The sequence below is a fragment of the Papaver somniferum genome, chromosome 4 (assembly GCF_003573695.1).
Source record: "Papaver somniferum cultivar HN1 chromosome 4, ASM357369v1, whole genome shotgun sequence".
Taxonomy (NCBI): domain Eukaryota; kingdom Viridiplantae; phylum Streptophyta; class Magnoliopsida; order Ranunculales; family Papaveraceae; genus Papaver; species Papaver somniferum.
Window position 1 is genome coordinate 28,818,723 of NC_039361.1, and position 22,375 is coordinate 28,841,097.

General features: G+C 36.5%; 2 protein-coding genes across 2 annotated transcripts; both read right to left on the reverse strand.

Moving 5' to 3' along the window:
- Window positions 1–13,781: 13,781 nt before the first annotated feature.
- On the reverse strand, window positions 13,782–16,616 carry LOC113275032 (cytochrome P450 704C1-like). Its single transcript, XM_026524458.1, has 6 exons — window positions 16,175–16,616; window positions 15,792–16,007; window positions 15,427–15,717; window positions 15,018–15,338; window positions 14,544–14,747; window positions 13,782–14,184 (listed from the first exon to the last, which is right to left on the reverse strand). The coding sequence occupies exons 1-6, from the start codon at window positions 16,496–16,498 to the stop codon at window positions 13,999–14,001; spliced, it is 1,542 nt and encodes a 513-aa protein (XP_026380243.1). The 5' UTR covers window positions 16,499–16,616; the 3' UTR covers window positions 13,782–13,998.
- Window positions 16,617–18,235: 1,619 nt separating this feature from the next.
- Window positions 18,236–20,183, reverse strand: LOC113272248. The gene is made up of 6 exons (XM_026522119.1): window positions 19,879–20,183; window positions 19,687–19,783; window positions 19,260–19,607; window positions 18,887–18,952; window positions 18,451–18,739; window positions 18,236–18,357 (listed from the first exon to the last, which is right to left on the reverse strand). The coding sequence occupies exons 1-6, from the start codon at window positions 20,181–20,183 to the stop codon at window positions 18,236–18,238; spliced, it is 1,227 nt and encodes a 408-aa protein (XP_026377904.1).
- Between the last annotated feature and the right edge of the window lie 2,192 nt (window positions 20,184–22,375).

Genomic DNA, 22,375 nt, shown 5'->3' on the forward strand with positions numbered 1-22,375 from the left:
CGTTAGATCGAACTTAGCTTGTTACACACAAATGAAATGTACCCCCATTTAGGTTTATGTAACCGTACCTAAACGTGTACACCATGTTAGTTCAATAATAGTTAACCGAGGTTATCCATATGAATACTCTTATATCAGCCTTGTTCATCTTAACCATAACTAGTTCAAATGACTCAAATGAAACTAGTTAAAGAGTTGTTCAATTGCTACATTCTCATAGAATTATACAAGAACACAATTGAACCAAAATCGATTTGATTCACTCGAATCAATTCATGAACATTACAGACATGGTTTGCAAAGATTGCATTCCTTATTTTATAAATATTTAAGTTCATGAACATAACCGACTTTAGAACTTTAACCTTCAAGTATGCAAACGGGTACGCATACTTGAAATACCCGGACCAAAATTGGTTTTCGCTAGTACGCAAACGGGTACGCGAACTTCTATTCCAGCAGAAATATTCAGACATGAACCTTACGCCAGTACGCGAATGGGTACGCATACTTAGGTTCCCGGACTTCTCAAGCCAACAGGTATGTGTATGGGTACGCATACTATGGTTCCCGGACATGGATTACATATGTACAAGAGTACACAACATGACATATCCAATAATGGTTAAGTGTTCTAAAACTCTTATTTCAATCATTGAAACTTTCTTAGAGGATGACAATAGTCGTTTTCACACACTATTAGCATCAAAGCAATTTTCAAGTTATTGAAATAATCATAACGAAACATTCCAAGTTTACATCAAATGATTGTATCACACAAACCATGTAAGATGTTGCTCGAAAATTTTCACATGATCATCTTTTGACTTGCGTCAAGAATATAAGATGAACTTGGTCGAAGCGAAATCTTACCAACACATATTTCGAGAGATATGTAAGCGATTTACACTCAGCTCAAAATATCAAATGTGTATAATAGAAAACTATATCGTAACACGACTTATGTCTCAATATAGGATATAGAGTAGAAATAGACTTTCCAAGTGATAGATGAGTTTCAGTCTCCACATACCTTTTATCGATGAAGTTCCATAAGCTCTCCTTAGTAGTTCTTCGTCTTCAAATGATGAACGACGTGAAGTCTAAGGCTCAACTATACAATCTATGTCCTAGTCCGAGACATCTATAAGTCGACTAGAAATCAAGACTTATAGTTTTGATCCCTAACATTGAAAAACATGATTGAGATGGCAACGCATGCGAGTTCGACCGAGCAGTGCTCTAACATATTCTCATATCCAGTATCCTATCAGCCGTTTGAGCATCAAATAAATGTCGTATTAGATCAATATTCCATTGTCTGTTATCTTGAAGCATAATATCTTGCACCCAAACATCAGATTCACTATCTGTAACTCCTTCTCTTGGTATTGCTGGTTCATTTAATCCCAAAATCCATACATCCAACCATATTTTTATCTTGCTGCCTTTCCCTAACCTCCAATGACTATTTTTTTTTATAAAATTGAACTGTTTTTGAATGCCCTTCCAAGCCCATGAACAATTCGACTTTACTGTAGAATGAAGCAAACTGGTATATGGAAAGTACTTAGCTTGAATAGCCTTACCCCATTGAGCATCAATGCTTAAGCAGATTCTCCAAGCTGCACGAACCAGTAGAGCATGGTTTAAGATTTTCAAGTACCTAAAGCCTTGTCCACCACAGTTCTTATGCAGCCCTAAGTTTTTCCAAGAGGTTACATATGTACCTCTCTTTTCTTCGAATCCCCACCAAAAATCCCTTTGTGCAGCTTCTATCTTATTGAGTATATGAATAGGAATTTGGAAAAAGCTCATAGAATATGTTGGAATCGTATTTGTAACATTTTTAGTCGTTAAGGATTTTCCGCATTAAGACATAGTTTTGTTGTCCCAGGAATTGAGACGGCTTTTAACTCTGTCCAATAATTGCGAAAAGCTCTCTTTCTTTTTCTTGCCAATGATGAGAGGTATACCCAGATATCTTTCATCTGATTGCATTCTTGGTACTTTCAATCTCCTTGTTAAGATTCTACAGAATCTTTGAGGTACATGATCACTAAAGTGTACACTGGATTTGTTGAAATTCACCATTTGACCAAAAGCATCTCCAAAATTTTCAATAATTTTCAGCACATTGTTCACATTATGAAGATCAGCTTTTAAGAATAACAAGCAATCATCCGCGAAGAATAAATGTGAAATAGAAGGAGCACTTGGAGCAATTTTAATTCCTTCTATAAGATGTTTATGTTCTGCATGATAGAGTTGCCTAGATAAAGCCTTAATTACAATAATGAACAAATAAGGTGATACGGATCACCTTGCCTTACACCCCTTGTTGGTTGATAAGCAACACAAGGATCTCCATTCAGAAGTATAGAGATCTTAACAGTGGTAATACACTGCATGATGAGATTACACCAATCAAGACAGAACCCCATCTGAATCATAACATCTTTGAGAAAGGACCATTCAAGCCTATCGAAGGCTTTAGGCATGTCCAGTTTTAGAGCAAGATAATTAGTTTCTTCATTTTTATTTTTCATTGTGCGCATTATCTCTTGAGCTAGATGAATGTTATCTGAAATCTGTCTTTCCTGCACATACGCTTCTTGGAGAGGTGAGATTATCTTTCCCATTACCTTCTTCATGCGAGATGACATAATCTTGGAGATTATCTTATATGAGGTATTGCATAAAGCAATAGGTCTCAAGTCTGATGGGAATTGCTTGTTTTTTTTTTTGTTTTTGGGATCAAAGAAACATTAGTAGCATTTAAACTATCTAGTAAATAACTTGTGCGAAAGAATTGCTGTAACATTTCAATACCCACAGTGTTCCAATGAGATTTGAAGAAACCAGGTGGAAAGCCATCTGGTCCAGGGGATTTCCATGATTTCATTCCTTTTAATACTTTGAAAATTTCTGCTGCATCCAGAATTCGCATTAACTCACTATTATCTACATCTGTTATAGCTTGGGGAATGCATTGCAACATTTGATCATTCTGTACTGGTGAGAAAGTGGTGTATAACTTACCACAATGCTCATTGAGTAAATTTTCTAACTCCATTCTTGAAGTGCACCAGTTTCCATTCTCATCTTTTAGAGCCATGATATTATTTCTTGACCTTCTTTTGTTAGCCATAACATGGTGATGTTTTGTGTTTCTGTCCATCTCCAGGTAATATTCATCTCTATACTTTTGCCCCCAAAATTCATTTTACATTTGGTGCCAATGCTCGATCTGATTCTCCAGCTGTTGCACTTGATTGGTAGTGTTACTATCGTGACTCTCCTCCTGAATAGCTTCAATCTATTGGTGTAGAAGAAAGATATTGCTTTGAATATTGATAAACTTCTCCGTATTCAATTTAGAGACATATCTTCTAGTAATAATAAGAAGTTGAAACAACTTATAAGCATGTGAACCATTGATTTGATGATTCCAAGTGTTAGAGCATAGCTCGGTCAACCTCGAATGCGTTGTTATCTCAAGCATGTTTGTCAATGTTAGTGATCAAAAATATAAGTCTTGATTTCTAGCCTACATAGCTAAGTCTCGGACTAGGATAGAAAAGTGTAGTTGAGTTCAAGGACTTCACGGAGATTCATCATACAACGACGAAGATCTATACAAGGAACCGTGGAACTTCATTAACAAAAAGGTATGTGGAGACTTGAACTTATCTATCACTCAAAAGTCTATCCCTTCTATCTCCTACTTCTTATGAGATAAAAGTCGTATGATATATAGACTAGATTATACACATTTCACATTTCGAGCTGAGCATTCATTGCTTATCTTTTATCTCGAAATCGTGTGTTGGTAAAGCGTTTCGCTTTGATCAAGTTTATCTTCACCTAGTGACGAAAGTCACGAAAAGTTTCAATCACTTAGAGAATTGCTCTGACGTGAATCGGTCTGTGAATAACGACTACATAACGTCCTTTGAAAATGTCTAAATGATTGAAATAAGATTTTAGATTACATAACCATGTATTCTTTGAAACGAAGTTTTCGAACTTTGTTGATTAAGAATAATCGGGAGGATTGTGGAATTGGCTTGCCAAGTCCGCGAACCTAGTTCGCAGACTCAGTCCGCGAACTGTCGGAAGTTCTCAACCGAGAATTTATGCTGGATTTTCCAAAACTCGTTTGTGTGCTCAGTCCGCGAACTGGTGGAAGTTCTCTTTCCGAGAATTTCTGCTGAGTTTGGAAAACTCAACCGATTAACTTAAGTCTGCGAACTTGTTTGTGAACTTAAGAGGTTATGATCTAAAGATGTGCTCTGAACATGAAACATTAAATTACTAAGGAATTCTTTATGCAAACCGTGGCTATAATGTTCATGAGCCGATTCAATCGAATCGAATCATCTTTGTTTCAATTGTGTCTTGTGTAGTTACATAAGATCCCATAGCAATTGAACAACTCTTTAACTAGTTCATTTGAGTCAATTGAACTAGTTATGGTGAAGAAGAACAAGGTTAATATGAAATGCTCATATGGTTAACCTTTTGGGTTACTATGTTAAACCAACATACACATACATGTTTGGGGTTGGTTTTCATGAACTCAGTAAACGTCTACCCAAGTGTGTGTGACAAGCTAAGTTTTCGATCTAACGGTGGAGAAATATTATCTTGAATCTAAATCAGGTTTTCATCTAACGGTGAATAAGGATTGCTTTGTAACTAAGGAAAAACCCTGATTTGAAGGATATATAAAGGAGACATCTAGCATTGTTCAAAACTAATCCCCACACGTCTGTGTGCTACTAGTGCACCCGCTAAATTCGATCTCCATTAACCTTTGATTTGCTTCTCTAAAATCAGGTTAAGGACTTAAAGACTTCATTGGGATTGTGAAGCCAGACCGATACTACTTTTTCGTAGTTGTGTGATCTGATCTTGCATCTTCTATTGTACGAGTACAATCGATTGATTGGCTTGAGATCGTGAGAGTTCTCCAATAGGAAAGATAAAGAAGTCACAAACATCTTCGTCTCACTGTTTGTGATTCCTCGACAATTCGCTTGTGTAGTCAGGAAGGATTGTAGAGAGGTGATTGATTAATCTAGGTTGTTCTTCGGGAATATAAGACCGGATTATCAATTGGTTCCTGTTCACCTTGATTTCATATCAAAAGACGGAACAAAACCTAGGGTTTATCTGTGGGAGACATATTTATCCTTTTATAGACTTTTCTGTGTGAGACAGATCTGTTTATTATCAAATCTGTGATTTTGGGTTACAACAACTCTTGGTTGTGGGTGAGATCAGCTAAGGGAATCAAGTGCGCAGTATCCTGCTGGGATCAGAGGCGTAGGAGTACAATTGTACCTTGGATCGGTGGGAGACTGATTGAGGTTCAACTATAGTCTAGTCTGAAGTTAGTTTGCAGTGGGCTAGTGTCTGTAGCGGCTTAATACAGTGTGTATTCAATCTGGACTAGGTCCCGGGGTTTTTCTGCATTTGCGGTTTCCTCGTTAACAAAATTTCTGGTGTCTGTGTTATTTCTTTTCCGCATTATATTTTATATAATTGAAATAATACATATTGTACGTTCGTAATCATCAATTGGAAATCCAACCTTTGGTTGTTGATTGATATTGATTGATCCTTGGACATTGGTCTTTGGTACCATCCAAGTATTCCTTGTATTTGATAAAGACTCGCTATTGTTTTTAGCTTGAGTAAAAATCAAATCAAGAGAGAGATATTAACTCCTTGATATACTTGTATCTATATTGAGTCTGACTGTCTAGTTGATTCTCTAGCAAAGTATTTCGGAGTTATTCCATACAAATTGCTAATCAAAATATTGGGTGGTGTTGTTAGACCCCCGCTTTTTCATTTGGTATCAGAGCAGGCAAACACGTTTAAGACCTAACAAGTCCGTGTTTGTAGCGATCTGACTCTATGGACATAAGTGTTATCTCTATTAACGTAGCACCAGTCCTCGATGACTCAAACTATCTATGGTGGAAAGTTGCTATGCGCACTTTTCTTCAGTCTCGTGACTTCCAATCATGGATATGTGTTGTGAATGGCTATGAGACTCCCGTTGTTATGGAAAAAGATGTTGTTGTACCAAAAGATTTATGTATGTACAATACTGCCGAGTTAGTTGCTGCAACGCAAAACTCCGACGAGTTGAACGCCATCCTACATGTTGTTTCCCGAAACCTTAGACATCATGTGATCTCATGCACTATGTCTAAAGAAACTTGGGATACTTTAGAAAGCGTATTTGAAGGTAACCCCAGTGAAAAGGAAGCTAGGCTTCAAAACCTTAATTCCGAATGGGAAGACCTTTATATGGCAGAAGAAGATTCGTTCGACGATTTTTATCACAAACTGTCTGAAATTGTTAATGCATCATGTGCATTGGGTAGGAAAATTCCTGAAAAGGAAATTGTGATGAAAATCCTTCGATCGCTGCCATCCAGATACGAACCCAAAAGACATGCCATCGTTGAAGGAAATAACCTTAATACTCTTTCACGAAACACACTGGTCATAAAAATTAGAATTTTTGATCGCGAATATATGGCAAGAGACGATCATCATTTGCTTGGAAACCGTGTCACCTCTCCTGATCATAAATCTTGTCATCCAAAATTGACGAAAGAGAAAAGTGAGAATTGATTTATTTCTACTTTGTCTTTGTTTATACAAAAACTTAAGAAGATCCTCAGACGTAGTAAAAGAAAGTCTCAAAAGGAAACTTCGTTAGTCAATATAAAGGATAAGAATACCAAGAAGAGCCGTACTAATGAAACTGGTCTTATGTGTGTTCAAGCCTCTTCGAAAAATCCTGAAACGGAGATAAGAGAGATAACTAAAGCATGGATGAATACTCTTGATTATTTTCCTGAGGAAATCTATGATTGCTCTCTCAGTATTTTTGCTGAAAATCATTCTCATGATTCCCTGTGACATGTCCGCTTGTGTTGGATCAGCAAACCTCTCCTGATTTTGTGTTGAACTCCAAGAGTTTATCGGAAAAGAGTCTAACAAATCACTCCGTTCAGTTGAGTTCACCTCAGGATCATCTTAGCACGTCAAATCAAAAACAGTCCTTCCTGGCTAACCGTAGTATGCTGAAAACAAAAAGGAAGTCTACCTTTCATCAAAAGGTGTTTTCAAAAACGGTGTAGAATTTGCAAAAATCTACAGTCAAATTTTTTAAAACTCTGATCAAAATGGATAAGCAGAAACCTAGTGAAATGGGTGGTTTCTCTCTTTGCAAAGATTATCCCAGTCCAATCTTGGATTGGAGGCCTTATGCTCAGTAAACTTGTTGAAAAATGATTCTTGTGTTCTCTTCCTCTTATACAAGAATCATAATATACAAGGGGATTGAAATATTTTTTTTTTGTGTTTTTTTCAGGTCTTGTTCGTGAACGGCTTCAGGTTTTTTGATAACCAACTTCTGTTAGGATTTTGTAAAAAGGGTGTTTCTGCGAATTCTACCCTGTATTCCTTTTAAAAGGCTCTACCTCTTCAGCACTCTCATTTCATCCTCTCTATCATGTCATCCTCTAGTCTTTCAAGTAAAGAAAGTGATGTATGGATAGTTCTATTTCCCTCAAAGAAGATTCTTTTCGATTCTTCTGACAATGAGATGTGTTGTGACAAACATGTCTCTTCTTCTGATGAGAACCCTTCTGTCTCTCAGTTTGATAAGCTCTCTCTAACCATGAATCTCGTTTTGGAACAAGTTCGTGCTCTGAAAAATGAACTTGAAGTGTCTTCCAAAAAAATTGAGGAGAAAATGGATAATCTTGAATCAGGATTGACCTAATCGAATATGAGCTTGAAGAATATAGGGAATACGAGAAGAATGTTCAAGGTAAGTGAAATTATTGATAAGAGGTATAGATACCTAGTATATCTTCTTTTTGGATTAGTTGGAAGAATAACTAGTGCTTTGAATAGCGATGATTGTGACTACACATAGCTATTTTTTTTTTCATCTTCTTATGTTATTTTTTAGGTTTATTGGTTATTAAATTCTAAAAATATTTGGAGGATGATGTTTATTTCAGTATTTTAATGGTTTGTGATATTGCAATATTTCTATGGGATATGTATTGTTTACGTCCGTGAACTTGAAGGTCCCATATTGCGGTCAAAAACAAAGTCGTTCATGAATCGGTATTCGTATTGATGAAAGGACAAATGGACTTTTGACATATACAAAAGTTATTCCTATGCAGTCACGTATTTGATGAAAAATAGGATAAAATCTTTTGTTCAACAAGGATAAAGTCTACTATGACGTTATGATGGAAAATAGAATAGATCCTTCTATGTTATCCACGGTATTGATCTTCATTAATCCATTTTATTATGTTTTACCGTGAAGGCTCCATTGTGTGTCTTATGTTGAGCACCTTACAACTAAGTCGATTTACCTTGGCTTTGTTGGTTGTTCCATAAGATGCTATATGTCGAGCATTAGGAACTAAATTAATCAACTAGTTTGGTTATTTAGTTAGTATTCCATAAGTCTTCTTTTTTATGTTGAGAACATGTACGGTTAATGTTGTCATATTCTATGATGAACTTAGTCGGGGTTCCATAAGTTCTCTTATGTTGAGCCCAAAATAATTAAATTGATTACTTCGGTGATTAGTTTGGTTTTTGTATTCCAATTAGATTAATTATAGGTTCTCTTGTAATTAATCTAGTTGAGTTTTCATATATTCCACAAGTTCTTGTGTTGAGTATATGAAAGGCTACACTATCATGTTCTTTGGTTAATGTAGTCATATATTCCGTAAGGTTTTCCTTATGTTGAGTATTTGAACGGTTAAGTTAGTCATCTCCGTGTGATTGACTTAGTCGTAGCTCCGTGAGTTTACTTATGTTGAGCACTTTCAATTAAATTGATCACTTTTGTGGTTTGATTTAGTTGCGTATTCCAATTGAATTAATCATGGGTTTACTTGTGGTTAATTTGGTTGAGCTTTGGATATAGAAAATCATTCCTATGGTTTTTGGTGTCCAATAAAAATCCTTCTTTTCTTTCGAAATTAAGGTCGCTCTTGTTGTTCTCTCGGGAATGACATCAAATGGGGGAGAGTTCTTTTGAACTTGTGCTTAATGGTAATATCTTGCGGGGAGTGCGGCTGTGGAATTTTATAGGGGTTATCTTGTATCTTAAAACTCCTTGATGAATGTTGTTAGCTTCGGCTATTAGATTGCATCTAAATTAAGTTGGTATGTATTTTTCTTTTGGTCATGAAATGTCTCTTGTGGAAATTTCATTATGATCCCATTCTTGTACCTTTGCCAATTTTATTGACAAAAAGGGGGAGAAATATTGTAGTTCACACTACAAATACATATGGTTTTCGGATCATTGTGTAAGGGGGAGTGGTTTCCATGATCGAGATGGAGTATTGACTAAGGGGGAGTGATACATATCACCGTAGTATTATTGTTAAAGTCGTGATACAATTGGACTTTGATGTTATATAATAATACTATGACACTGTATAATAATGATCGAGAATCTCGATTTCTCTCATTGTTATAGCTACGGATCTTCAACAACGATGGTGCTAAACTTACAACCTTTGGGATCATTGGAGTACTTGGAAGGACGAAGATTTCAAGGAACGTTGAAGATTAGACTATGGAATAGGAGCCACTAAAGTTTATCTTTTTTGTATTCCATATGTATTAATAGTTTTGTCACTAAAATTGACAAAGGGGGAGATTGTTAGAGCATAGCTCGGTCAACCTCGCATGCGTTGCTATCTCAAGCATGTTTGTCAATGTTAGTGATCAAAACTATAAGTCTTGATTTCTAGCCTACATAGCTAAGTCTCGGACTAGGATAGAAAAGTGTAGTTGAGCTCAAGGACTTCATGGCGATTCATCATACAACGACGAAGATCTATACAAGGAACCGTGGAACTTCATCAACAAAAAGGTATGTGGAGACTTGAACTTATCTATCACTCAAAAGTCTATCTCTTCTATCTCCTACTTCTTATGAGACAAAAGTCGTATGCTATATAGACTAGATCATACACATTTGACATTTCGAGCTGAGCATTCATTGCTTATCTTTTATCTCGAAATCGTGTGTTGGTAAAGCGTTTCGCTTTGATCAAGTTTATCTTCACCTAGTGACGAAAGTCATGAAAAGTTTCAATCACTTTGAGAATTGCTCTGACGTGAATCGGTCTGTGAATAACGGCTACATAGCGTCCTCTGAGAATGTCTCAATGATTGAAATGAGAGTTTAGATTACATAACCATGTATTCCTTGAACCGAAGTTTTCGAACTTTGTTGATCAAGAGAAATCGGGAGGATTGTGGAATTGGCTTGCCAAGTCCGCGAACCTAGTCGCAGACTCAGTCCGCGAACTGTCGGAAGTTCTCGACCGAGAATTTCTGCTGGATTTTCCAAAACTCGTTTGTGTGCTAAGTCCGCGAACTCAGTCCGCGAAGTCCGCGAACTGGCGGAAGTTCTCTTTCCGAGAATTTCTGCTGAGTTTGGAAAACTCAACCGATTAACTTAAGTCCGCGAACTTGTTTGTGAACTTAAGAGGTTATGATCTAAAGATGTGCTCTGAACATGAAACATTAAATTACTAAGGAATGCTTTATGCAAACCGTGGCTATAATGTTCATGAGCCGATTCAATCGAATCGAATCATCTTTGTTTCAATTGTGTCTTGTGTAGTTACATAAGATCTCATAGCAATTGAACAACTCTTTAACTAGTTCATTTGAGTCAATTGAACTAGTTATGGTGAAGAAGAACAAGGTTAATATGAAATGCTCATATGGTTAACCTTTTGGGTTACTATGTTGAACCAACATACACGTACACGTTTGGGCATGGTTTTCACGAACCCAGTAAACGTCTACCCAAGTGTGTGTGACAAGCTAAGTTTTCGATCTAACGGTTGAGAAATATTAGCTTGAATCTAAATCAGGTTTTCATCTAACGGTGAATAAGGATTGCTTTGTAACTAAGGCAAAACCCTGATTTGAAGGCTATATAAAGGAGACATCTAGCATTGTGCAAAACTAATCCCCACATCTGTGTGCTACTAGTGCGCCCGCTAGAGTCGATCTCCATTAACCTTTGATTTTCTTCTCTAAAATCAGGTTAACGACTTAAAGACTTCATTGGGATTGTGAAGCCAGACCGATACTACTTTATCGTAGTTGTGTGATCTGATCTTGCATCTTCTATCGTACGAGTACAATCGATTGATTGGCTTGAGATCGTGAGAGTTCTCCGATAGGCAAGATAAAGAAGTCACAAACATCTTCGTCTCACTGTTTGTGATTCCTCGACAATCCGCTTGTGTAGTCAGGAAGGATTGTAGAGAGGTGATTGATTAATCTAGGTGTTCTTCGGGAATATAAGACCGGATTATCAATTGGTTCCTGTTCACCTTGATTTATATCAAAAGACGGAACAAAACCTAGGGTTTATCTGTGGGAGACAGATTTATCCTTTATAGACTTTTCTGTGTGAGACAGATCTGTTTATTATCAAGTCTGTGATTTTGGGTTACAACAACTCTTGGTTGTGGGTGAGATCAGCTAAGGGAATCAAGTGCGCAGTATCCTGCTGGGATCATAGGCGTAGGAGTACAATTGTACCTTGGATCGGCGGGAGACGGATTGGGGTTCAACTATAGTCCAGTCCGAAGTTAGTTTGCAGTAGGATAGTGTCTGTAGCGACTTAATACAGTGTGTATTCAATCTGGACCAGGTCCCGGGGTTTTTCTGCATTTGCGGTTTCCTCGATAACAAAATTTCTGGTGTCTGTGTTATTTCTTTTCCGCATTATATTTTATATAATTGAAATAATACAGGTTGTGCGTTCGTGATCATCAATTGGAAATCCAACCTTTGGTTGTTGATTGATATTGATTGATCCTTGGACATTGGTCTTTGGTACCGTCCAAGTATTCCTTGTATTTGATAAAGACTCGCTATTGGTTTTTGCTTGAGTAAAAATCAAATCAAGAGAGAGATATTAACTCCTCGAGATACTTTTATCTAGATTGAGTCTGACTGTCTAGTTGATTCTCTAGCAAAGTATTTCGGAGTTAGTCCATACAGATTGCTAATCGAAATATTGGGTGGTGTTGTTAGACCCCCGCTTTTTCACCAAGCTGCCTCAATTTCAGACTTTAGAGATTCATCCCTTTCATAACATTTGAAGTATTTCCAATTTCGTTTTCTATCACCATAAGTATGAGAGGAATCAAGCACTATAGGACAAATGATCCGAACCAAGTTGTGGAAGGTGGATAAGTTTTGCATCTGGAAAATGAAGGATCCATTCAGCATTAGTGAGTGCTCTATCAAGTCTTGATCTTCGAATTCCAGTACCATGCACATTAGAAGACCAAGTGAATGATTTCCCAGTGTAACTCATATCATCCAGACCAGCTTCATGAATTAAATTAATGTAAGGAGCATCTCTTGATGTAGAAGTATAAGAACGAGAAGTATTAAAAGTAATTTTGCCAATAATATTGTTAGAAGAAACTCTATCTTCATTTTGAAAGATTAAATTCAGATCTCCAATTATGACCCACGGCTGTTGTATTGATGCACTCAAATCTCTGATATACCTCCATTGTTTATCTTTGTTATATGACTGTTTATTTTATTCACATAATCAGATTGCATTTGAGTCAAACAAGTCATGTGTGCGACTCAGATGTTTGACACCGAGTCAGTGAAGCAACTGATGTCTCTCAGCCTCAGGACTCCGGGTAAACTTACTGAGAGATGATAACCACCAAGCCACAGGCCCACAGCCACAATTACAGGAACAGTGAGACCCATTCCTGGGCCACAAAACTGATTTCGAGAATTGCAGGTGAGAGATTTCAATGCTGAGGAAACACTTGATAGCATCATCATTAATTTCATGGTTCCAGATAGGTACAAAGTTTTCTCTTCAACATTGCAATCTCACACCTCCCTAAATTCCATCAGCATCATATTTCATCTTCATCAATCTAACTGGTGAAGTTTTCTCTCTCAGTAATCAACGGATCCTATTACAGATTCTAAGCTTTCTGATCATTTTTCTTTTGATTAGTTTGAATCTTTGTCTCCATGTAATATGTTCTTTCAATTGTATGTTAGATCCTTACCCATTTTATGGATGCTTATAAAAGATGAGCGAAACTGTATGGCCATCATTTGTTAATTATCATGTTATTATTTACTTGATTTTCTGAATGTTTTGGTTGATTTCTTAGGTTGATTGGAGTGACATTGAGACAGACCATGGTATTAGTTATTGACCAGATTATCTTAGTTTGCAGGATGTCCCTCCTACAATTGGGATCTCTGAACAGCATGTATCAATTTGTTATTATACGGGGAAATCAGCTGCAGGTGTTTACCTAGCAATGGGTATGAGTCGTGTACCTTTCGCTTTACCTTTTTTTCCTTGGTTGACTATGATTCTTTAGCTATTAAACTTTGGTTTACATTTTCTGCATACTGTATGAAGTGCTTGTTGGATTTGACAACATTTAGATATACTAGATTTTATTTGACAAGGTTAGTTCTCAATCTAGCCAGTTTGAATGTTTGAATAGAAATGAACAAAAGGGATGCTACCGACTTATATTGTAAGCGCAGGCTGACTTGGGATTTAGGGCGTTTGATTTCTTTTAGCTAGTTGCTAAAATGCACCATGCAGTAGGTCTGTTAACCAACTGCATACAAAACCAACTATGTAAGCATGTGTTTGTATCAGCTTGTTAATCTAAAGGAAGAGTAATCAAATATTCTCCTATCAAGTACAATATACACACTTACTATATAACAGCACAACTAAAAGTAGCATTTGGACATCAAAGCATGTTTTGATCACTAGTGTTATATACATAAGGCTAGCCGGTGGCTTTAGATCAACTTACTTTTGACAGTGAATACACTTTTAGGGCAGATTTAAGCATCTCTATCTAGATCACTTTTTTATCCAATTCTGTGAAAAGCTTGAAGATGGAGGCCACCATCGATGTGTAGATTTATCATGGTTCTGTAGTTGACCCCTTTTGTTTGATCAGTCAACTTGAACGTGAAGTATCTTAGCAAAACAGCAGAAAAGATCTTCATCTGCCTATAGGCAAACTCTTTCCCCAAACAAATACGAGGCCCTGCCTGTAAAACCAGTAAAGTATAGATTTGTTTAAAAAATTAAGCTTTTCATCCTTGTTTTGATTTCGAGGATTCTTAGGCTTGTAGGTTAAGCTCTGAGATCTTTTCCTATTAGTCATATGCAATGCATGTTGCAAATATTATGAAGTGTATTCAATCTACACGAAGAGGTCATACACTCAAAAAGTAAGATCCTAGGCCATGTATCTGTGTTCTCAGTAGAAGGGAGTGTCATAATATGGAGAAAAAAAGGACTGGATGCTGCTTTAAACAAAACCTGATCGAGGTTTTCAGATGGCCTTAATGGCCTCATTACTAAGGGTAGAAATCTCAAATATGGTTACTCAGGGTCAGGCTTTCACCTGAAAGGCTGTGAACTTAAAAGGGCTCTCATTTTGGAAAACCCCTTCTTCGTTGAGCCATCTTTCTGGACGGAAGACTTCTGCATCATCTCCCCATATAAATTGCATTCTTCCCATTGCATATGGCATATAGGCTACCATATCTCCTTTCTTGACATCAAATCCATCAGGCAATGTATCATCTGAAAAACAAATTTTTGGATCCTGCAGTGCCAATAGAACAATTCATAGGAGTTACAAGAAGTATATGGTTTTGTTGTTTCATATCAAATATAGGTGAACAGAACTCCCATCGTGTGAGTGGTGGAGATGACAATTCACTGTTTTGGCATGTAAGTTTCCACCACTCACATGGTACAGTTATCTTTGCTCATGTTTGAGATGGCCAATAATTTCAAAATAGGAAATGCAAAGATTTGCCATGTACGGTGGCAGTGCAGAGGATAAAAAGAAAAGGTAGATAGTAAAAATTACCAGAGGAACTGCAGGGTAGAGCCTTAAAGTTTCAGTTAGAGCTGCATGGAGGTACTGCATCTTTTCTAAGGCTTCTTCAGTCACCATGGTTGCAAACTCTTCAAATGAGATGCTATTTTTCACTTTAGTTGCTTCCCTCACCTCTTGTGCAACCTTATCTTGAATGTCTGGGTGCTGGCAGAGCATGTATAGGAACCAAGAAAGAGTGGCAGCTGTTGTATCTTTGCCAGCAATGACAAAATTGAGAATTATGTCTCTTAGATACTTCGGGTCTGTTACGTTTGATTCTAGAAACCTCGATAGTATATCATGCTTCTTAATCTGCCATCCCAAAGTGAAACATTTTAATAAGTTGGCTCTTACGCTAAAAAGTAGAATAGCTTGAGTCAGTTAAAACTTAGTAACTCACAGAAGAATCATTCGGCGAATTTGAAATCAGCTCCATCTTGGTACGAATTAGTTTATAGACAAACCCATCAATCACTTTTATATTCTTCTTTAGCCTTGATTCAGATCCGATATTTAGAAATCTCTTTATCGCCCATGAGATATCAATATAACGCCACGAAGTCGCCGCGCTTGAATCATCGAACGCATTAGCAAACAATGCTCCTTCTTCACTTGAGCCACACATGCTATCTAGCTCAATCCCGAATGCGACTTGAAAAATCGAATCCAATGTCGATTTCATAAACAAATCCTAACAGGTACAAACCTTAGAAGAATTCTTAATTCCATGAAAATACTTAAAAATTTTAATATGCTCTCACTTACTTGGATATCCATTGACAGGTTAGCATTGGCATTGTCGGAAATTACTCGAGCAATTTTTGCTGCATTCTTTTGGAAGACAACACTGCTGAAGTCTCTCAATACTCTAGTAGAGAACTCATAGCTGGATATCTTCCTCTGATGCCGCCACTTATCACCATCTACTGCGAAGATTCCGTCCCCAAGAAGATCTTTCAAATTGTTGTAGTTGTACGATCCCTGCAATGAGAGTATTCATAAACTAAAATAGTGAATTTGAAATCTCTGTTAGATCTATATCAAACAAAACAAGCTAAAAATCGAAGTTTCAAACAAGCTTGAACTGAAATTTTCATGTTAGAATGAGAAATGAGAGAATTTGATTTATGGGGCTGTATCATTGTCACCTTGCCGTAGTTTTGAAAGTTAGTTTTGAGGATGTATTCAACATTTGCAGGATCAGAAGTGTAAATCTGGCTCTGAAATGGAGTGACGAATCTAAATGTTTTGTATTTGGTGGCAAGATCTGTCAGATAGTGATATATTGTATTGAAGTTGAGAATCTGATTAATCGTAGTGCCTGCAATCGGATGATATCTCTTCTTCTTCATCATCTTATCATTGTTTTTCGACAATCTTCGGCGGAACAAAATATTGATGATGTACAGGGAAAAAATTATTACTAGAGTTGCTGAAATTACAGAGAAGTAGGTGTAATTGGAGTTATCCATGGTGGTTTGAAGCTGTATCTAAACTCTTTGGTGTCTTTTCTATGGAGATTTTGTGTATTCTGGGTGAGTTTTTACTCAGGATAGAATGTCAACTCAATCTTACTGGTTACTGTGTCAAAATTGTACAACTGATGATGATAATGATACTTTAAAAACTAAGTGGATTGTGACGTATGTCCGGTTGACCTCCTCAACTGCATACTGCATAACATTAGCACTTGAAGAAATTTGTAGCTTGTTTGGCAACCCAAATCACTCTGAAATTTGTAGCTTGTTTCCAGAAATCACCCTGAAATTCAGTTATCAAATTCACTTTTAAATTTCAAATTTTCTTTTTACGTGCTATGCGACATTGGTCTTGGCATCCCAGTTCTCCATCCCGTGTAAAAATATTACTATTTTATGCCCCAAAACGAGATACGAGAAATATGACTGCAAGATAGTGTCGAGGAAAGCCAAGATAAAACTGAGGAACACTGACTCTATCCCCTCGTTATATACTTTGTACCATGTCATTCACATCCGTATCTCAATGCAATATAAAATTGGGGAACTTAATAGAATGCCCATGAGGGGAAATCTAATTAAGAAAATTCCCACGTTTTTCTGAAAACTAAAAAAATGCCCATGAGTTGACCTTTTCCGTCCCGTTTTTTTCAAAAAAACGGCTAACGGACGTTACATGACATGTGGCACTAAATCTGCTATGTCAAATGACATTGTAACTCCTAAATCAGCTGGATCGGCTCGCGTTGGAACTCTGACTCAGCACGAACTCGACTCATGAGTGACAACACGTTATCTACACGTACGAACTTCAGTAACGGTCGGCTGACACGTGTCACTATCTAGTAGTAAACAATGAATGCCCGGATTTAATCCCCTTTTGTAACGGTCATATTCTCTTTCAGCATGTATAAAAACCAATGATCAGACCCAAGTTCACCCGAATCATCAAAAAGAAACCAACTACACACATAGTCATGAGCAAAAGTCTGATACATTCTCCTAGTAGTAGTAGAAACAACAACATCAAGGCTAGTGAAGAGAACCAACCAAATCTATGTTCAATCTGTGATGTAGGAAGCCATGAATCAAAGGTCTGTCCTTGGATGTATTCTAGGTGTAAACACATACCTTGTAATGGCATAAGGCAATTACTCATATCAAAGACAACTGAAACAGAAGGTGAAATGTTTTTCAAGTGCTCAAATCCTACCTGCACATACTTTGAATGGTTTTCTTTAGCCATTGATGTAGTCAGATGTGCTGATATCAAGCTTCCATTTAAGATTTGTTGCTGTGCTTGTGGAGAAGTTGGTCACTCCTACAACAAATGTCCACTGCACAATCTACAACGCTTCAAAGATCACTGCAAATCAGAAATGAAACTGAAATTATGTAAGAATAATCACAACTTCAACATAGCTTATCTTACCTGCACAGATTGTGATGCTTTCAGATGGGTTTCAGATCACATAGTCACCGCTGCAAGGGAAAGTGTTATGCATTCAAGTATTCATGTCAAAGAAATATGTAAAGAAGTTAACAAAAAGCTTACAATGTAATCTGCAGTACTTTAAACTAATAAACTTGATTAATTTTAAAAAGTACTTCGAATCCATATTGTTTTGTCATCCATAAACAAGTTCAGACACCTAAAAGCAGTTGAAAAAAAAGACAAACACTGCAAGAAAGGATCACAGATCCAACAAAAAAGCAAAACAGACACACACATTACTTCTTCTTTGCATTTTTCTTTCCCTGCTTTCCCTTATCCTGTGTAACAGTAACAATATTCTGAGCCACATATCCAATACCAGCAAAAGCTTGACTGAAACTTTGTGTGTTACTAGGCTCTGTAGATGCAGATCTTTAAGTGTTTGATACTGGAGGTGGTTTTCCATGTGAGGATGTTCTTGCAGAGGACTCACCAACATATGATTCTTTACCTTTCTTCTTTGCTTTGCCCCTTGCAGTGCTAGTTTCAGCTTCATCTGTGTCTGTGAAAATGAAGTTTATAGCATCACACTCAGTTCTTGGCCTATATCTAGTTTGATTCTTACCAACATCACCACCTTTACAAGTTCTCTTGTTGTGACCTTCTGTAGATCCACACTGAGTACACTTCCTTTTCTTCTTCTCAGTTTGAGGTTCATCATAACTTCTTCTCCTCTTTGAATGAGGTCTTCCAGGCTTTCTTTGGCTGGGAGGGTGTAGTATCTTGTTTTCCGTTGGTGGCTGCAACAAGAAACAAAGAAAAGAAAAGTTCAGAGAAGAAAGAAGAGATGAGATGAGAACTGATGAAAAACTAAAGTGCTTTTAAATAGAAAATAAATTTAAAGTTTAAAGTAAATGCACAACAACCCATAAAGTATAGAATAGTACCCCTGGATAGTCAGAAATGTCTTCCAGTGGAAAAACTTTTGGAGCACATGTGGTCCTATAATAATCCTATGAATAGTAAGAAGAGTAATACCTGTCAAAACAAATGTAAATAATATTGTTAGAATCTTCCCTTTAATGTTTGCTGGTACATTAATGCACAAATAAAAGAGAAATAAAAAATGTAAATGCCACAATAAATGCTAAGATGAAGACATACTACATACTCAGCCCAATTTGGTGAGATTGTCTTCAATGAAGACACAACATGTTGACATGGGAATCCCCTAAACTGTCACTGCAAACAAGTGCAATTCTTCTCTATAAAATTCACTGTGAATATTTTTCTGGTGGACCTGTTGGTGACCAAATAAACCTCCCCAACCACACTAGCCTGAACATGAAATTTTTCACTAATGGCAAGCATTTTTTTGATAAGGTCCTTAGCTTTAGGAACCAAATCTCCAGATTTCCACTTTGTACATTGTTCCCTTCTCTTTGTAAACATTTTCATCACCAACTCACCATACAACATGCCAAGAATAACTATAGGTTTATCTCTCAGTTCAGTAGCCATTGAATTAAAAGATTCAGAAAAATTGTTATTGAGATGCTCACAACAACTAATGGGATCAAAAAAAGCCCTAGACCAATTCTGGTGACCTTGTTTCATAAGATACTCTGCAACTTTAGCATTTTCTTGGTACATAACAATCATGTGTTCCTACATTACCCATTTGTAAATTAGTATGTATTTACATTACTCTAGAAATGTAATACAAGCAAATTTAAAAGAAACAAACCTCAAAATGCTTTATCTTGTAGGCTTTGGCAGCATTCCACATTGAGCTGTGTAATGTGGGGGACTTAGAAGTTTTCTTGAAATTCTTATAATTGTGCCTGCAACATAATTCACATACAGACAAAATGTAAAATTAATCATTGTAAATAAAGAAGTTATTATACAACAACAAATTTAAAAGTAAGATAATTACCTCCAACAATATCTATGGGGCATACCAGGAAACACCTCTGCAACTGCTTCCAACAAACCTTTCTGCTGATCTGATATGAAAGTGACTTTTCCAGAATGATGAGCTAAGATTCCTGGTGCCAAATCTTTGAGGAATATTAACCAGTTTTCTTTGGTTTCACTTCTAGCCACTCCAATACCTAGAGGCACTAATCTATTCTCACCATCAAGTGTTGTTGCAGCCACTAAGACACCACCCCACTTGCCAGTAAGATGGCCTGCATAAAACCCTACAACACCTCTGCAAGACCCCTGAAAGGCTTTCATTGGTGCAGCAAAATGATATTGTCATAGTCTCAAACTTGAAATCTGCATATGCAGGTTTCAACATCAGTTCTTTCACAAAAAAAAAGGTACCAATACAGAATAAAGAAGAATACAAAACTGAAATTAGAAGAACCTACCTTTTCTTCCATATGTAAACTTGGCAACAGATCCTGGGTTAGTTTTGGCCACCATTGAACAGAACTTAGGTACATCAACATAGCTTTCTTCTTAATCTCCAAAAAATTCCTCTAGAACCAGATTCCTAGCTTTCCATGCACGAATATAGGGAATGTTGATGTTGTGAGTACTTGCAAAGTTTTCTTGAATATTCTTGGGCTTTGGTATGAAAGCCCTAGAACTTTCTTTCAAACTTTCAAGTACAACATCTTTTACAGTTTCTGGATCAGCACTCATATTCCTACCTTTCTTATCCCCAACACATGTGTGTTCCAAGTTAACACTTCTAACAACAAAAGTTGACTCATTTTTTACTTTACTAGCATAAACAAACCATTTACAGTCATATTCATCCTTAAACCTACACAGATCCCTAACTTGCATAGAACAACTTTTTTTACATTTGAACTGCCAATTATGAATGACACAAAACTTTTTAAGATGCTTTTTAAAATGTTGCTTGTTATGAAAAGCATACTTTACCAACATCTTACTAGGGTCCACTGGTGGTATTACATCTTCTTCAGGGAATAGATTTGGATCATCTTCCTCAGTAATATTGTTGATATCTGGTTGGTATTTGTTGTACCAATCGGGTTTGCCACTAACTTTATTAATCACTACTTCAGGGCCACCATCATCTTTATCTTCATCTTCAAGAACACTACTATCTTCATCTGTACAGTACAAACCTTAGAGTTATTATACTTGCATAAATTAACATTTATTACTACTACTATTCAAGATTTAGCACTTTTCATACCTTCACTGCTACTTGATTCCTCATTGTGAGCTAGGACTTTATATATCTTTAAATAATCAGCTTAATCCTTCTCAAATATTAGAGGGGCATCTAGATCTTTAACTGTGTTACACTCATCTAATTCAGTGTTTTCTAGCTGCACATTTTCCTCATCTTCAGATTGATTCTCATCATTGTACACAGTGCTTCCTTGTGTTACATTAAACCAGTAATCATGGTTAAAGATCTCTTGACTTGGTTGATCAATCTTCTCTTGACATGTTTGACTGCTACCATGTGTTTTATTAGTTCCAACTCTACTGGCTTGACTCAAACATGACATACTCTGCACTTCATTCAATAAATCCACAAAACATAATTTCCTAGATGCTCCTCCTTGTTGATCAAAGTGCTGCACTTCAGAAGCTGTTTTATTTAACCTTGGTGATCTTCTAGGTGGCTTAGTCTTTTCCTTTGAAACAAGCTTCTTATTTGTCTTCCAAGTCTTCTTTGGTGTATCATTATTTGTTATCACTGGAAGCTCCATCGCAGCATTCAAGAAGTCATCATCTCCAAATTCAGAATTGGTTATAGACAGCTGAAGATGTATAAAATCAGCTTCATCAGATACAGAAGTGTCCCAGAACTTTAAGAAGTCATCATTTGTTAGAAAAGATTCAGGGGAACATGGATCAACAGGTGTGCAATACAAGTTCACTATTTCTTCTTTTTTCAGACCCAACCTAACATGCACCATTTTCTCAAACTTCTTCAAATCTATTTCTTCTCTGTCTATGTGAGGGAAATACACTCTCAACTTACTCATGTGAACATACACACTAATGTTCCTGTATGGATAATAAACATATCCCCTGCAACAGAACACCAATTACCACAAAATTAGTAATTGAAATTTCAATTACATAACAAACTATTTGAATTGCAATTTCAAATTGAAACCCTAATCCCTTACAAAAATCAACAAATTAAAACACTGAAACCCTAATTAAATCAGATACCCAAATCAAAATCAAACCCTAATTACATATAAAATGCACAAAATATTTAAAAATCAAAATAAGATATTTGTTTTTTCTTGTCGGGATTACTGATTTTGTTTTTAAACAAAAAAACAAAAGAAAAAACCCATTAAATATGAACAATTAATTGGGGGATAAAAAAAGGAATTGTGGGATATTGATTACTTCCCCCAACCCATGGTGTGTGCTAAGGGGTGATTTTTGGGTATGAAAAATACTAAAATACCCTTTAA

What these genes read in the sequence shown, in the direction of transcription:
- LOC113275032 (XM_026524458.1), bottom strand. Translation starts at nt 16,498, where the DNA reads ATGGATAACTCCAATTACACCTACTTCTCTGTAATTTCAGCAACTCTA. An exon ending in TCTACCCTGCAGTTCCTCTG is followed by an intron (nt 14,748 to 15,017) that starts GTAATTTTTACT and finishes TTGGCACTGCAG; the next exon opens with GATCCAAAAATTTGTTTTTC. An exon ending in TTAAGTTCACAGCCTTTCAG is followed by an intron (nt 14,185 to 14,543) that starts GTGAAAGCCTGA and finishes CTGGTTTTACAG; the next exon opens with GCAGGGCCTCGTATTTGTTT.
- LOC113272248 (XM_026522119.1), bottom strand. Translation starts at nt 20,183, where the DNA reads ATGAAAGCCTTTCAGGGGTCTTGCAGAGGTGTTGTAGGGTTTTATGCA. An exon ending in CCCCATAGATATTGTTGGAG is followed by an intron (nt 19,784 to 19,878) that starts GTAATTATCTTA and finishes ATTATGTTGCAG; the next exon opens with GCACAATTATAAGAATTTCA. An exon ending in AGGCTAGTGTGGTTGGGGAG is followed by an intron (nt 18,953 to 19,259) that starts GTTTATTTGGTC and finishes TACTATTCATAG; the next exon opens with GATTATTATAGGACCACATG.